This window comes from Haemorhous mexicanus, chromosome 6, assembly GCF_027477595.1.
Source record: "Haemorhous mexicanus isolate bHaeMex1 chromosome 6, bHaeMex1.pri, whole genome shotgun sequence".
In the NCBI taxonomy this organism is placed as follows: Eukaryota; Metazoa; Chordata; class Aves; order Passeriformes; family Fringillidae; genus Haemorhous; species Haemorhous mexicanus.
In genome coordinates, this window is record NC_082346.1 from 55,793,984 (window position 1) to 55,810,969 (window position 16,986).

General features: G+C 37.4%; 1 protein-coding gene across 6 annotated transcripts in view; it reads right to left on the reverse strand.

Moving 5' to 3' along the window:
* CDC42BPB (CDC42 binding protein kinase beta) overlaps positions 1–16,986 on the reverse strand; it is a 91,245-nt gene that overhangs the window by 24,524 nt on the left and 49,735 nt on the right. For all 6 annotated transcript variants that reach the window (XM_059850383.1, XM_059850387.1, XM_059850385.1 and 3 more), the window contains exons 6-20: positions 15,582–15,675; positions 14,080–14,280; positions 12,963–13,211; positions 11,924–12,003; positions 10,779–10,945; positions 10,570–10,689; positions 8,607–8,740; positions 6,672–6,914; positions 4,990–5,100; positions 4,292–4,536; positions 4,004–4,109; positions 3,383–3,507; positions 2,526–2,631; positions 804–952; positions 66–160 (exon numbers count right to left, since the gene is read on the reverse strand). In XM_059850383.1, coding sequence (XP_059706366.1) covers positions 66–160; positions 804–952; positions 2,526–2,631; positions 3,383–3,507; positions 4,004–4,109; positions 4,292–4,536; positions 4,990–5,100; positions 6,672–6,914; positions 8,607–8,740; positions 10,570–10,689; positions 10,779–10,945; positions 11,924–12,003; positions 12,963–13,211; positions 14,080–14,280; positions 15,582–15,675 — 2,225 coding nt within the window. The remainder of the gene's footprint in view (positions 1–65; positions 161–803; positions 953–2,525; positions 2,632–3,382; positions 3,508–4,003; positions 4,110–4,291; positions 4,537–4,989; positions 5,101–6,671; positions 6,915–8,606; positions 8,741–10,569; positions 10,690–10,778; positions 10,946–11,923; positions 12,004–12,962; positions 13,212–14,079; positions 14,281–15,581; positions 15,676–16,986) is intronic.

The following is a 16,986-nucleotide window of genomic DNA, read 5'->3' on the forward strand; positions in this document are numbered from 1 at the left end:
CTTAGCTAAAAGGCAACATCACAGGTTGTGTTAGAACCCTGTTAGAACACAGTAAATTTAATTACCTGAATCTGTTCTGTATTTTTCTTCCATTTTTTTCTTCAAACCTTCCATCTCTTCCAACAGTTCTCTATTTTTTGCTTCTGATTCCTTTAATTTACTAAAGTAAAGAAATACGATCAAAATGTAATCTGAAATGTCTCAAAGGCAGGAATGCCAGTACACAAGGTTATTAATTTCTGGTCCTACATCTCAGACTTCCAGAAAAAGCCATTTTGTTTGTTTGTTTGTTTGTTTGTGATTTTTGGGGGGTTATGCTCGGTTTTTTGAGGGGCATTGGGTTTTAAGTGATTTTTTTGAGGATTATTAATTTCACTTTTCCTCTAAACAGATACCTCATTACAGATATTTAAAACTGTACTTAAGACTTCAGCTATCACTGCAAGTATCTGCCAAACAAAATTATTCTAACAGTACTTTGACTTTTAATTCCCAAGGACATGTCTAACTCTCCAGTTAGTTGAAGAAATGGTAGTAAATTTGTTTTGAATTTGCTCTTACCTCTTTTTTTTTTCCTCAGATGCCCAATATTTTAACTTACTTATAGCAGTGAAGTGTTTACTTGAAAGAATTTTTGCAGTTCTCATTTGACTAGGTAAGAAATGTGTAGTCTGTAGAATGAGATCCTTCTGACAGAGTCCAATATCCAGGCACAAGGAGCCATTTTAAGGAAGTTGCTGCTATTCTAATCAGCAGTTTAGATCAGCACATTAACCCTCAAACAGAACCAAAACCCTCATTACCTTTCAAAAGATATGTTTGCATCTTTAACTTTCCGTAGCTCTTCTTGAACCAGTTGTTTGGCACGAATTTCTGCATCAAGGGCTGACTGTAATTCCAGCCTTGCTGACATATCCAACTTCTGACTGCGGCGCACCTTCCAGAGGGGATCCTGTTGCAGTAAGTTACTGAGTATTACTATCAGCTGGCTAAGGATATTTCTGTTCTTGCCCAAAGACATAAATTAGCTTTCACACTGGTTCAGAGAATGCTCTTTTAATCAGCTATGGACAGCACACCTGCTGCATGAAAATTAGTACAGTCAGTTTTCAGACACAAAAATGAAGTAATGAGGGATTTTATTATTGGTTACACCACTAACACAATATGGTGGAAACCAAAATGCTGGATCACTGAGCATGGGAGTCAGAGAGAACCCACTGGAAATGACTAGTTTTCACTGTCCAATCTAGAACTGAGTGTAAAACTTGTGCAGTGATAAAACAGACTTTCAAAGGTAAGTGTCAACATTTAATGTAAAACATACTAACATAAAACATACCAAGAGTAGCAAAACCATTAAAAGAAAAAAAGGAGGAAAGAATTTTGGGTCTTGAGATGCCCAAGATACCTGGAACATTTGCCTAAGCAAGTCTTGCTCTTGCTAACTAGCCTATACTATATATGCTACTATAAATCTAACATATGCTACATACATACAACATATGCTATACTCCAGCATGCGCCATGCAATTCCTCCCTACTACCCCAAAAGCTAATATTCTGAGCTTTTCCAGACTTTTTTCAGTGTGGACTACATTTCTGATATTCCCTAATGAATGCCTCTTGAGTCATAGATGAACTTGTAAATAATAGTCATGAAAATTGAGAAGCACTTTTTATGTTGAGAAGTAACTGCCTTAGTTATAATATAAAGAACAGACAGTGTTCTTTACTTTGGCAGAAGCTAAGATAAAAATGCAAACTGCATTTGATCCAATCTTTCTTCCCATTAAACCTCTCTATATTATAATACAGTCTCCTGATGATGCAAACAAATGTCAGCTCACAGAAATAAAACTTTCTCTTATTCTCTCATATTCATAGGTTTGGAAGGGGTGAGTAATTTCTCATGAGCATAAACCAGCAGCAGATGGGTTCTGGATGGCAGACTGGTGATTGGCATTAGTGGGGATGTGGGCTCCCATGCCAAGCTGCAAATGGCTCTTCCTTCCTTATGCAAGTGTTTTTCTCTTTGAAATCATACTCCTTTATGAGAGCTCTTCTATTAAATTTTGGGGAATTCATATTACTACTGTGTGGGATAATTATGGCACAAAGGTCTCATTGTTCCGCATGTAAATAAAAACACATTCTGCGTGTGTCCCTAGTTTCTATTGGTATACGCCAGATAGTATTTTTCCACAGAAGAAAACTTTGTTGTCTCACTGTAACAGCAATTATTTAGTTGTGCATAACATGGAAAGTTATATTTCTGTACTCCCTTTTGAAGGTTTAAGTTATTGCTTCTTTTCTCCTCTGCAGTGTTTAATATCTGTGGTGGCATATATAAGTATGAAACAACTGTCCCCTGTAATGATCAAATTCTGATCAGATTACCTAGCTGGATTTGCAAGCAGTAGCTAAAAACTATAAAGCAGAGCAGAGGATTAATTATCTTTAGGTACAAAAATGTAGCTTCTCAGACATGCCCAGAACATCCTGAATGTTTTCTATTTCCTTACCAGTGTTCGTGACCCCAGACTGGAACTTCTCAGCGATTCCAGTTCTTCTGTCATCTTGGAAGCTAATGCTTGGAGATAGCCACGAGCATCCTTCTCATCACTTACCCTGTTGTGCAATTACAAAAACCCACAACTTAGCAGTTTCACAGCTCACAGCACCAAATACTGTACCACCAAATTATCAGAGTGTCTGTGCTGGGCTGTTTAGGGACATAACAGGAATGAACAGAGCAGGCAAAACTCTCCCAGCAACAGAAAACTGAATACATCCCAGATTGCCTGCCTTAAATTTTTCTTTTATCTGATTTTCTTGATTGTGGCAGTTGCTAGGGAAACTGAAACCTCCCTTTTTCCATTAGCAAGAGTTCTGCAGAGATTCGCTGTTCTATGAAAATTATCTGCATATTACTTGGTCAGTTTTTATAAGGGCTACCTTCCAGTCCTTTTTGTTTTGCATGCTGAAATTCTTGCACACAGCTTGCTAGAACAGTGAATTATATAGGGGAGAAGAGTGGAAGTACTAAGGGCTTGTCTAACACAGCTAGTGAGGTTCTATATGTTAATGCTGACCTTTTGAATCCTGACCACCTTCCTGAATTAATTTATGAAAATATTCCAAATTAGATGATTTAACAATCACTTTAGAGACTGAAGAAAGATGACACCCTGACTCGGCTTTGTACTTGTTTCAGTGGCATCTGGCAATTTTAACAAAATCAGCACTCAGAAGTACCATGCTTTTGCTGGTCTCAGACACAGACAAGGCCTAGCTATATGTTAAAAAAAAAAAAAAAAAAGGTCAAGCAGTATTTCAGAAGTTGAAAGTGGCCATATCTGGATCTCTAACCAGCACATACCATTGAATGATTTCTGCAATCTGAGCTTCCCAGTGAGCAACAGACTCTTTCTTTGCTGCTAGATCTTGGAGCTCATCTTCCAGCTGTCTGTTCTGTGCTGTTAGCTTGTCCACAAAGGAGCAGAGCTGAAACAAGAGATTCAGTTCACTTGTGACTTAGGTCAGTTTCAGACTTTTTATATATGTGTATGCCTACTACACACCTTTAGAACCTGAACAAACAAGACCACCCTGGGCTATCTGGATGGGCTTCCTTTTTGTGAAACTATCAGTTCACAGAAAATAATTTAAAACAAAGGAAAAGAAAAAAGCAAGTGTAGAGAGAAATAAGGTTTAACTGTAAGGCAGACAGCGTGTGTCAATGATTCCCTCTGTTTGCAGCCTTCATGAAGAATCAACAAGGGCGGTGTCCTCTTAATTGTGGGAACCAATCCCCCAAAGAGCAGAGTAGCAAGATGCTAAAGTTACTATGTAGCCAAATCTCTAATATTTATATGGCAAAAATGAAGTTTTTAAAATTCAGATAGTGCCTGAATACTTACAGATCCTGTTCTGATCAGTGAGTAGACTACTTCAACAGAGTCTAATGAAGTAAGAATTATATGTTTCCTGAAATAATTACCCTCTCATTTTCTGTTGTTAGTTTTTTGTTATCTTCCAAGAGCATAGATCTTTCACGCTCGTATTTCTCCTTCATTGTTCCTACTGCTTCCTCCATTTCACTGTGCCTAAAGTGAAGGGCAAGAAATAGAAACATACTGTCACATTGTTGAACCTGTAGACTGGGATTTTCAAAAAGGAATAAACAGAGTTAGGGTGAAATACCAGCCTGCACAGGCACCCGTGCAATGCAATACATACACACAACAAAAAGAAATCCATAGTGAGGGAAGCATGCCCAAAAGCTTACCTCTCTCGCTTTGTTTTCTCTAATTTATCCTTTAATATCATGATCTCTTTCTGGAGTGCAAGCTGATGGCTCTCTGAATCATGTACTTCCTTTTTCACATTTTTTACTTCCAAAACATGTGATGCTTCTCGTCGGACCAACTCCTCTTCATAAAATAAGATTTTCTTTTCCAGCTCAGACTTAACTTTGGAAAGCTCCTGCTGATGTTCCAGTGTGGCACCAGCTGCCCGGCCTCCCTGCTTCAACTGTAAAACAAGAGGAGAAGTCATCAGGGAGAAGCTATCATCTTTTTATTTTGAGTATATTCTTAAAAGTCAGAATTGTCCAGTCAGTGGTCCTTTGGAAAAATGTTTATTTGGGCACTGAGTGATTTAAAAGGAGCATGTCCCCAAGCATTACAAATGACTGCTCTGCTTACATGACCCAAATAAGGGGTTGAAATGGCTTGCAGAGGTAACAAATTTGGATCACATTGGTTTACTAGCTGCTTAGAAATTATATAAACTGAGCATTTCCAAGACATTAGTATCCAGCAATGAAAGGCTTTAAAGCAAAAAAGGCAAATAAATCTGGATGGGTTAGGTCAGATTTCTAGTAATGCTGCAGTTTTTAAGTCTCCCACTGGTATCAACAGTTGAGTAAGCTAAACTATTGCAGCTTCTAGGCCATGAGTAAATATTTGTCAAAAACCATGTAACCTTTAGAGCTTCCAGTTCATTTTCCAGTTGTTTGGAGAAAACCTCACTGTGCTCACGGAGCTTGCGTTCTTTTGATGCTTCTGCTACGACTTCTTCAAGTTGGGCTTCCAGCTGTAAAGAGTCATTTTAGGTCATTTCAACACAAGATAACACTATCTGGATCATTCATTTCCTTTCCTCCATACGGCCTAGCAGCAAGTTTTACTTATTTCTATTTTAAGTTACACCACTATAACAACCATCTCAGAATGTCATGATAATTGTTTTGCCTTCAGTGATTCAGGCATCCATCTGTCACATGCAGAGAACTATTATTTTATGACTCTTTGTACTGATGTGAACTGCATCAAGCCCATTCAGGGATAACTGCATAGCTTCTATTACAGAAAAAAGAAGGAAATGGCACTAGGAAGACACTGCAGCTGAGAAAGAGAAAAGTCTTCTCCCACATTCACAGGTCAGCTCCACAGCTCAGTATCTAAGTAAGGCAGCTTAAAAATATCAACCTTTAAACCAAATTACAGCAAAACACTTTAAATATGAACACTGAATATTTTTACTTTGCAATTATGGAACAAAATAAGCTTGATCATCCATTTATTGACTTCAGAAAGCTTATCAGAAAGACAATTTAGATTTAGTGGCAACTAAGGCAACTGCTGAAATTCAAGCAATAGCAGCACAGTTTCAAACCCTGACAAGAAGAGTAAGATTTGTTTTTCTATGTTCAAATCAAACTAGCAAAGCTGTTTTTAAAAGGATTGTACTTAGAACTGTGGGACAAGATAATGAACTTCTAGACTGTGCTCTGAATAGAAGATTGATACAACTGTTATGAAAGGGAGTACAGAGGAATTTTTAAGAACAAAGACAGGAGATTTTTAAAGCTCTGCATGAACGTACTTAACTGCATTAGCAACAGCACTTGAATGCCTGCTGCACTCTGCTCTAGAGATGAGATGCCACACCAATTCATCAATTCCTAGCTGACTATCATATCTTGTTCATGGACAAAAGTAGAAACTTCATTATCTACTACATTTTCATAGACTACCCTTCAATTTGCCAGAAGTTTTCTAGCAATGCTTATAGAGCTCTTGAATTTCTCTTCGCTTTCACCCAGAGCATACAGAAAACATTATGATTTTTCAGTGATTAAAACACTCCAGATTAACCACAGAAATTTTTTCTTATGCTCTCTTCTGGCTATCCACTTAATCTCATGGAAAACCATAAACTGCCTAGAATACTAACTGGAAATTAGCTTGCTTAAAGATATTACAGATACTCTTACAAGGACTTAACTACAGAGGAAGGAAAACCACGTATTTAGTTTTGTATCACTATTCCTCATTTCAGCTGAAGAGAACATTCAGTCAAAAAAACAGTGAAGTCAGAATACTCCAACCTCAGAGCACATGAAGACATTCACTGAACCTTACAGGCTTCAAGCTGACTGTGAGTCAAGACTCTACAAGAATCCAAACACCAGAACTAATAAACTGGGCATATAGCAAGAATACTTTCCTCCAGATTCAAATCAGTCTGAGTGCAGATAAAAACCCACGAAAATCCCCAGAAGACATTCCCAATTTTTCTATACAATCACCCAGGAGGTACAGGGTAAGCAGCAGCTGAAGCACATGAGTGCTAGCTATTTTATTTCTATTTTATCAAGCTACCTCTTTTCTCATCTTCTCTGATTTTCGGACGTCCTGGCGCAGAGCATCGATTCTCTGCATGCTCACTTCCAGCTCCTCCTCTTTGTCGCGAAGTTGCCGGGACAGCTTCTGCTTTTGGGAGCGCAGGTCCCCCATCCTCTCACTGAGCTCAGAGAACTCCTGCACAGCCAGCTTCCTTTGTTGGTGGGCATCCCTCAGCTCTTTGGACTGCATCTTTAATCTCTCTGAGGATTCTACCAGTTGCTGGGGAAAAAAAAAAAAAAAAAAAAAAAAGAAAAAAGTAATTTGAACTCCATATATTCTTTCCAAGAAGAAAGGAACTGGACCTGCATGCTTGTTTTGACCACCTCACATAACTACTAGAGATTTCTAATTCTTAATTTACACAATTTTTTAGCTAAGCAGCTGCAGTGACATACAAAGACAGCCATTATTTTGCTTCTAGTGTGGCAGCTCCACAGCTACCTTTGGTATCCCACAAGTCTTACTTATAAATGTGACTACACAAGGCCACCTCACTTCCAAATAACTTGATTTTACATTACCACCATGTACCTGCACATTTGTAACCTTGTTTAAAGGAATGCTTCAGAAGACAGGAGATTCAGGAGCAACATCAAATACATTGTACCAGCACTGAGGGGCTGCAGCAAATGTGAGATTTTTCAGAAAACTGAGGAAGATTCCTTAAAACAAATTGTGAAACTCTTAATACTTTAATTGAAAGTACAAAAACTGTTTTCTTTACAGAAAGTAGTTCACTAAAATTAACATGATTAAAATACAAATGGAATGTTTGACATAAAATCATTTGAGAGTTGGAGGAAAAAATAAAAAAAAGAGCAGAATGACACAACAAAATAAATGTATAGTGTACAAGGGAATTCTAAAAAATTCTGCTATTAGTAAGAGCATTGCAGGAAGATTAAAATCCCAAAAAGCATGTGCTCAGACTAGAAGATCCACCTTCTCAGCTACTTATACACTCTGGCAAATAATCCCTACTGGTGATTAACAGACAGAAGAGAGACTGTTAAATTCCATTGTAGAAACAGACCAGAAATTCTGGCCCATGGACTACTTTTGGATCCATATGAATGCTCAGGAACAATATGGCTGGCAGACTTTTGCAAAACTAGTTATTCCAATGCAGGTAGCTTTTTTGACTATTATTGAAAGTGGTAGGTAGTATATGCAAATCCCTATTCACTTTACTACAAAATATGTTGCTGACTTAAAACTGAAATACTGCTAAATTTCAGGAAGCAAACAAAGAGATAATTTACACAGCAGCAAATAAACTCAATGATTACATAAAAGTCATTGTTAACCTTAAGCAATAATTAATCTTTTGGTATAAAAAAAGAGTAAATGGCCTCTTTCAATGAGCTCTGCTAACTTCTGTGCAAAGATCCTTTTCTCCTAAATAGACAGGTGTACCCCAAATGTCACCAGAAGGCCCTGGTGTCATGTGAACTGACCTATGCTGAAAAACCCCTAATTCTGCCAGGGACACCAGTCATGTATCTGCTGGGTCTGTTTCCTCCCTCATCATTCCCTGAAACTGGAAGAATACAGGAGAATAATACTTGTGTTCCTGATCCCTTAACAAGTCATCCAAAGGCTCTGAAGTCTCTCTTGATTGCCTCAGACTTCTACTGAAACAGTTAAGAATAATTAAACAGCTTAATTAAAACCATTCTTTAGGTGTTTGTTTCATCTAGCAGAATACATTTGAAATAAGAAGCCCATCAACTTCCAAAAAATAAAAGTGTGATACTTTGGAAAGCTACGGCACTGCTGAACAGGTTCCCTAACATCTCTGCATCGTTTTAAAAAGCAGCATTTAAAACACTAAAATTGCAATCACAAAGTAACTGTTCTAGAACTACTTTACATAACCATTTAAAAAAGTATCTATCTTTGGATCAGTACCTTATGAAGGTCCTCCTTTTCTTGCCTCAGTACTCTGCACTGCTTTTCTAGTCCTTTCAACTTGTGTATGGAGTCTTCATGTTCTTGTCGAAAAGCCACTGCATCCGCAAGCTGTGCTTCCAGTTTACTTATATCTGTAGATTAAAACATATTAAAGGAAACTGGTCCCAAATTAACACCAATAACACAAGCCACATTACTCATGCAAATTGGCATCACTTTGCTTGGAAAATCAACTTCTTTCCTATTCCCACCATTTTAGACTGTTTAAAGTAACTTTGGGATATTGATACCTCAAAATAATTTTGTTTTCCTCAGCCCCAAAGATTGTGATCTCTAAGGGGAAAAGCCTTAGCACAAGACTTTGTTTTGTTTTTGAGGAATGCAACTTCTAGCCCTAGAAAATCATAAAATAAACTTGAAATGTTCTAATTCCAGTTCTAGTAATGTGTTTCCTAAATAGTTTTCCTTATGCAACAAAAAGGCAACAGTCATTAGTGCATCCAGCAAGACGAGCAAGGACTATTTATTTTCTAGATAAGAACTAATGAATAGTTTGGGAAAGAAATACCATCCTGCACAAAGTAACCTGGAGACCTGACTGACCATACTCCTGGCAGCTTGTTCTCACTTTACTTTCAATGACAAAGAAACAAATTTGATTTGAAATTATTGGTTTTAAGTGCAAAACACCCAACATAGCCACCTTTATATACTCCTGCTCAGTCTTACCAATTCTAAGAAAATGAGCTGCCATTCGCTATTTGGTTTTAATTATCACTTCTACTAAACAAATATGTAAGAAATTTCACAGGGAATAACGGTCTCACTCAAGTTCCACTGTATCTATGACAGAACAGGAAAATGGACCTAAGTATTCAGGATCCCAAGCATTGTTATAATGCTTGAAGTATTATTCCTTTCCTCTCTTCAGAACAAACTTCCTCCCACCCTACATGAACCAATGACACTTCTTTTTAAATAAGAACATACTGTTAGAATTTATATTTAACAGGACATCATTGGTAGAAGAACTAGATAAACCTGAACCCTTTGCAAAAACAGAGCATTAATCTAACTATTGTGACTCAAACCTAATTTCAGAACACAAAAAAATTAGCTTTTTTTGGGAAGATAATCTGCGTAGGAGAACAGAGCTGATTTTTGCAGTGCATACACCTACAAAAAGGGTATATTGTGAAACAAAATCAAGAAAAGATAGTCTAAAAAAACCTCAGCATCAGCAACTTAGGATCTGAACTCACACTATACAGGTCTCTATAAAACTCTCAGCCAAGTCATTAGGATTCAAAACTACCACTTTGTTTATCACTGATTCCCACTTAAAAATTAGGTGCTAACAGGAGGTTTGCATGGATAAACTAATAGCATTGTCAAGCAACAGATTTTCAGCGATATGGGTGAGTCAGTCTTCCCTCAGGACAGATGCCAGTATTTGTTTTTCTGCAATGCTCAGTGCTTCCTAATTTATGCATCACCAAACACAGAAACACAAAGGGAGCAGAAGCTCAGAAATATTTAAATGTGAACTACTATTACACATCCCCCATCTATTCCTTTATGTTACTAAAGAGCAACCAGACTTCTATCTCCTGTCTCTTACACCTGCCTCCAAGTAAAACTCTCCAACACAATACTCCTCCCCAAATGGAGGAGTAAAGAACAGGATCTCCTGAGATTTTTAGGGAAACAAGTATCACACAAAATATTTAACTAAATCTATTCCCACAATTCATCACACTCTGGACTTCCCATGCTAGTATGTGTTATCAAGCCAAGCAAGTGGAAGAACTAGTTAAGCACTCATCTGGAAAAAACTGAAATGCCTCTTAATATTGAACAAGGCTATTAAACACCTTTTGTTATTTAAATAGCTGAAAACATTAATTCTACTTATTGCAAAATAAATTGCATTACTATAATTACCATGCCAGAGGCTTACCTGTTAATCTGTTCTTCAATCGTTCAATTTCTTCATTTAGTTTTTTAATCTCCTTATCACGGCTTGTATTGGCTGTAACACACACTGGACCTTGGAGGTTCTGCACTGTCTGTGTAGATTCTTAAAACCCAAAAAGAAAGGAAAAGATTTTCAATAGAATATATTCCAATGAGCAGAACTAAGAGTCCAAACAAAAACAAACCACTAACCTTGCAGTTTTCTGTTCAAATCCTGCTTTTCTTGCTCTAATTTCCGTATTTTCTTTTCATAGCTTTCTATTTGTGATGTGTTCTTTAAGTCTCGCTGTACGTCCGCATCTTTGGTTACAGTGTCAGACTGCAGCACGCTCTTTAAAGTGCCTCTATCAGATAAAGAGCTGAAAAGAAATACATAAGTTAGGACATTTTAATAAATACTCACAGCAGTCTATAGCTGGGACATGCTGGGATTCCACCAAATATGCACCTTAAATTTACAAGTACAATTAGTGCAGTAATTGTTACTGTAGAGACAATTCTCAGGGTAAAGTTATTACTCCCTAGCTACTGTACACGCTGCTGTAGAATTAAGATACCTGCATGCAGGACTTCAATGATGCAGATATACCTTGACTTCACAAACTGCCTAAATGACTGAAAATGTTAACTCTCCCATGCCAAAGGTTACAGGTACCTGGCAGAAATGGAAGCAGGTACCTGCCTTCAAGTGTACCTGCACTGAGAGAGCTGAGGGACAACCCGAAAAGTTTAGTTTAACTTAAAGCATGGCAAAGATGGATTTAAGTTAATGTTTCACATGAGCTCACTGGGAACAGGATGACACACATGTTTTGGGTTCATGGGGTAACAAATCCCAGCAAAGAGAATTAACAAAATATCAAACAGGTCAGAATACCCTAAGATCAGAGACAAGCATATGTTTGAGAGATCTCTGAAGTCAGATGGAGGCCATTTCAAAGATTTGCAAATTAAGCAACTTTGTCCATGCTCAGAACCCTCTATGTTAACTTGGTCTACCAGCAGGACACTGGAGCAATGAGATAATCCTGAACAGTGCCTGGCAGATGTCCGGTGTGGACAAGACTTGCTCTCAGCCTCTCAATGCAGGAACTGCAAGTCCTTTGACTTTCTTTCATTTCAAATGCATAAAATATTAAATAGAAAAGAACCTAATCTTGGCAAACAGAATCAAAATATGTTCTGACATTCGAAAAAAAAACCAAACAAGGAATAAAACTTGGGCTGCATATACACCTATGTACATCAACCTTTCTATGTTTATAAGAATGAGAATTCCCAGGAATCAGCTGCCTTTGGGAAACAAGTTTCCCTTATAAAACGTATCCTTTGCTTACCTGTCCGTTGTGTATGTAAACCCAACAAATGGCAAATGCAATCCAGAAAAGCCTGTATGAGAACTTGGTGGCACCACTTCCTGCATGAAAACAATGTGCATGAAAACCCAAGAGAAAACTCATACAGAGTGAAAGGCATTTCATTGAGCCTCAACAGCTAAAAGAGAGACAGCTAATGGAAAGATTTTTCTTAATACACCAACTGACAATTGGCAGTAATGCTCCACTGCCTCTGGACAAGCTTTATTTCAGATTAGGTCACCTAATAGAACGACTTGAATTTCGGAGCCTCTTGAACTGGCAATTGAAAGGGCAGCATTTCAACAAGTTCAAAGCACAATGGAGCCAGTAAAAGGAAACCCAAAATTTCAAGTTCCTAATTAAAAGTGACCTGGTGCCAAAATGCATGCTGTTAGTCTTAGTGTTTTAGTTACTGTCAGACATGCAATCAAAAAACGTGCCAAAAGCTCCTAATTTCTTGAAATACAATCCGGTGAAAAAATTACCACAAAAGCTCTCTACTCCTCCTGAACCATTTGTAAACTACAAGAAACAGAAATGGAGGAGTGCAACACCAGTGTTCCCTACTCCAAGAACCAGCCTCCTGCTTCTTAAATCAGTGGAGAAGTAGCAGGATGAGTCCTCTCACTTGGACAGCTGTGCTTGCAAGCTATACAGAGAATACATGTGTATTTGTAAAGGCAGGTTTTTTTTTTTTTCACCTTTGAAAAAGCATAAATCCAAATACTAGATCCCTGTTAAGATAAGCAGAAAGGGCAACTAAGAGGCTTTTTTCCCTACCTAAACATGTTTTAACTTTAACCATGTAACAGTAATGCAGTCTGGCAAGTGCTACCACTTAAAAAGGCAGCTCATGATTTCTGGTAACACAAAATGCCAAGAGATGAAAAACTTGGATTTTTCACATTTGGAGTGACTTATTCTTCATCTCTTTATTTTGAAGTAAGTTCTCACTACTACCTTACAGTGCAGCAAAGATGCATACTTCCGTTAGTAATATCTAAAAACAAAGACTCACTGGATTTCTTAGTACATCATCATCTACATCAAAGTTTGAGGTGTCAGAAGGACTGCTGACTTCTGGAATGTAAGGTGCTTCTAGGTTTCGGATGTTATCCCAATTAAGTCCTTCAAAAAATGCATGAGACTTAAAATCCTCTATTCCATTCTGTCCCAGCCTACGCTCCCTGCTGCAGATAAGTCTCTGAATAAGATCTTTTGCTTCTTCAGATACATCTGTAACATGGGATGGAAACTGAAATCGTTCCTAGAAAACAAAACAAACAGAGAAATTTTTAGAGAAGGAATTAATTCCAAAATTTACAACTGTAGTTTCAAAAAAACCATTAAACTACACCAATAAAACTGGAAATGAATAGTCAAATATTGTTCTAGTTACAGTGAGCAATGACAGAGCACAATTCAATACATCCAATGACAGACTTTTTGTCTTATATTGGATTTCAAGCACAAGAAATCATTTTTCAATTTCTTTGAAACAGACCTGTTTGATCTGTGATTACAATAACTCTGCTAGGAAAAGAAAATTTTTTTTAAGTCACACCAGGATTTTTACACACTATAATATATTAAAGATCATACAATAAAGACAGATTGGTATTCTTAGTCAGAGATCCATTGATCTCCTGGAGATTAAATTAATTTCAATTCTTAAAACCCCATGATGTTAGTCAGTCCTTTATGTTGTCATGTTTAAGAATGTATTTTTCTAATATATAGGTTAAATACCTGTATTTCTTACCAAAATATAATCTACATTTAGAAAATATTTCTATTCATAAACAAACATAAGATCTAAAAATTATAATTACCACTAACAAATGAAATTACTCTAGACTGAAGAAATTGGAGTAGATTTTAATTTTGATTTATGATGATTTTGTGTGATTTTCCAACAAGAAAATCAGCATTTAGAGAAAAATTTTAATTTGTCAAAGAATTAAATTTCTGCAGCTCAGAGAAGCAAACTTCCTAAAACCCGAACCAACAAACCTACCCAGCATCACTCTAAAACACTGTGAAAAAGCAAACAACCTTTACTTCGATATCAATAAGTGCTAAGATTCTCTGTAAACAGAAACTCAGAACCACAAGAGATTTAATATAGCTCTTACTTCATGATTCATAATCTTCCCATAGGTTTCCACTAGTGACTCTGCATAGAAGGGTGTTTCACCATACAGCATTTCATACATGCAGACACCCAGTGACCACCAGTCACACTCAGGCCCATATTTCCCCATTCCATCTTCCATTGCTTGCAGAATCTCAGGAGAGATGTAGTCAGGAGTACCCACTGCTACTGATGACTGTACCTTAAAAATAAGGCAAACATAATTCTCCTAAGTTTCCAGTTTCTCTCAGCAACTGTTTTACTCAAACACTAGTATTTCTGACAGAGACACCACGACATGGTGCTGGAGAAGGAAAGATTCATAAATTCACAGCAACAGAAGAAAGGAAATATTAAGAAAGTAACAAAGACTGCAAAGATTAAGTTCCATTCTACTGCTACATAAAATCAGTAGATATATTTTATTCTGAACAGAGTAGAAACCCAAAATAATCACAGATACTGTGAAAGCAGAAAGACAAAATATATTTTTCCTTTGTGTCTGTTTATATTTTAAAACTGCAATTTGCTGCCCAGAAGTTGAAATGAAAAATGAGTACGTAGGGAGATCAGGTCCTACTCCTGAATTTTATAGTTTCATTTGAAGATCATAGAACAAATTTCCTGGATAAGTTTTATTAAGTCAGAAATCAGTCAAATGTTTATTGCCTAATGTGCAACTGGATGTATTACAGGAATAAGGTGGAGAAATTACTCTGTGCACAAGTAGCAGGGAAGCCCTGACCATCAGGACAGACTGATCTCTAGGAATATGTTCTCAATTCTACCGACTCTTTCATTTTACATTTTTTATGGTAAAGCTTTGACAGGCATTTTATGGCTAAAGAGCATCAACAAGATGTGAGTTTGTGCCAAAAGCAGTGAACGATGCTGCATGCCGTACTTTGGCAGGACTGGCACCCCTGGAAGTGCCCTAAATGAGGCAAAACAAACAAAACCTGTCACAAGCAATTCAGCTTTTAGAGGTAAATCCAATCTGCTGCACAAGATGGCCAATTACCATCATGTTGCTGTTACATTTGTCAAAGGCATATAAAACAAACTGCTTACTAACTGCAGAATCAAGACAATCATTTAGGTTGGAAAAGACCTTTAAGATCATTAGGTCCAGCCGTTAACTGAGCACTGACAAGTCCAACTAAATTGTGTGCCCAAATACCACATCCTCACATCTTTTTGATACCTACAGGGATGGTGACTCACCCTACCCCCTTGGACTCAAATGGTCATTAGAAGAAAAAGTGAAAACCAGAAAAATATAGCAAAGGATAACTTGAAAAGTTAGCAGCCTGTAAAATAAGGAGATGAAAGATTTCAAAAATGCATTTAAATACGTTGAGTTATACTGCACCCTCAATTTTTAGTGTGTCAGAAAGTTCACAATCTATCACATCCCTGATGATGTCTAATCTTTTTAACACCAGCAACTCACTCAGAAGGTCCCACTATCAGCAACCCAAATAAATGTAGCTTCATACATACTGTGCCATCTTCACTCATTTTCAGACAGGACCCGAAGTCTGCCAGTCGTATGTGGCCATTCATGTCCAAAAGAACATTATCAGGCTTTATGTCCCTGTTATAACAGATAGAAGTGAAAGGATTTAAACATAAAGTATTAGCTCTGCTTGTAGAGATTAATCTTGCATCAAAATAACATTGAATCTTACCCAATGATGTAAACTCTTTTTGGTACTATTTATGACTCTCTCCCCTGACCAACCTTAAAGCCACCAGTTTTCTTGCACCATAAAATCTGCATTTCTTTTCAAATGTGAAGTTCCGAATGCTACTACATGTGTCGAAAAACTTAAAAACTACACAATACCTTCAGTTTAGTCTTTGAGAAGGAGACTAGAATTACCAGGAGTAAACAAAAATAAGGTGCTCTAATACACCTTGCTACATAGGTGTGGAAGCTGACAATGGCTGAGTTTTGAGGTGCTGAATTCCAGTTTCACACTTGACATTTGTGAGAAAAACCATTACAGATTTAACAAAGGGTCCTCATATTTGTAAAAAGCCTACCAATTTGATACATTCTTCCAACACAAACTTGAATTAACCTTTTTTAACCAAAGGCTAATGCGTTGAAATTAATTACTGAAATGTCACTAATACTGCTGCTCATTAGCAGTATTAATACAAAATAATAAATGCTAATCTATGCCCGTCTACACGAATTTAAATGTTAAATGTGTATTTACTTGTCATAATACACAAAAATATGTGCTGAGAAAATTGGACTATGTCACTATGCTTCCTCAAAAAATAATTAGTAATCCTGCATTGTTAAACTTATTCCATACATTTCAGTTCCAGATATTGTCAACATTCCACAACCACAAGTCAAGCTCAGTAGTTGCAGGGGACTATAAAAACTAATATACAATTATACACTAATTTGTTTGTTTTTTAAAGAACCTTGCTCACAGTGGCTCTTGCTCCATGAGCCAATCTCTGCTTGGCATGCAGCTCTCACTTGCCTCAGGGACCAGTACTGCTGTTCAGAAAGGCCTAATGCCTCCTCTCTGAGCTCCACTGTCTCCTATCTGCAGCTAACAGGTCGTATAAGCCCTTAAAGAGTCCTTGAAACCCTCTCCAGAGCAATCATGGTTCCTCCTCATCCATTCCAGTTGCCAAGCAGTAATTTCTTGGGCATTGGCACACGTCCTGTTCAAAGCACGTGTTCTGGCCACAGAGCCACACACTCCTATTGCCACAACAGACCTGCACTCAGCCCTGTGAAAAGATGTAGCTGCTCAGTAAGTCAAGCCACCTTCCTTGGAAATTGGTGCAATGGTGCCTCGGGTGAACTTCTTTGAGGCTGTAACATTTTTAAATCCCCCAATATTGCTCACATTTACTCACAAGAGTTTTAGAGAGT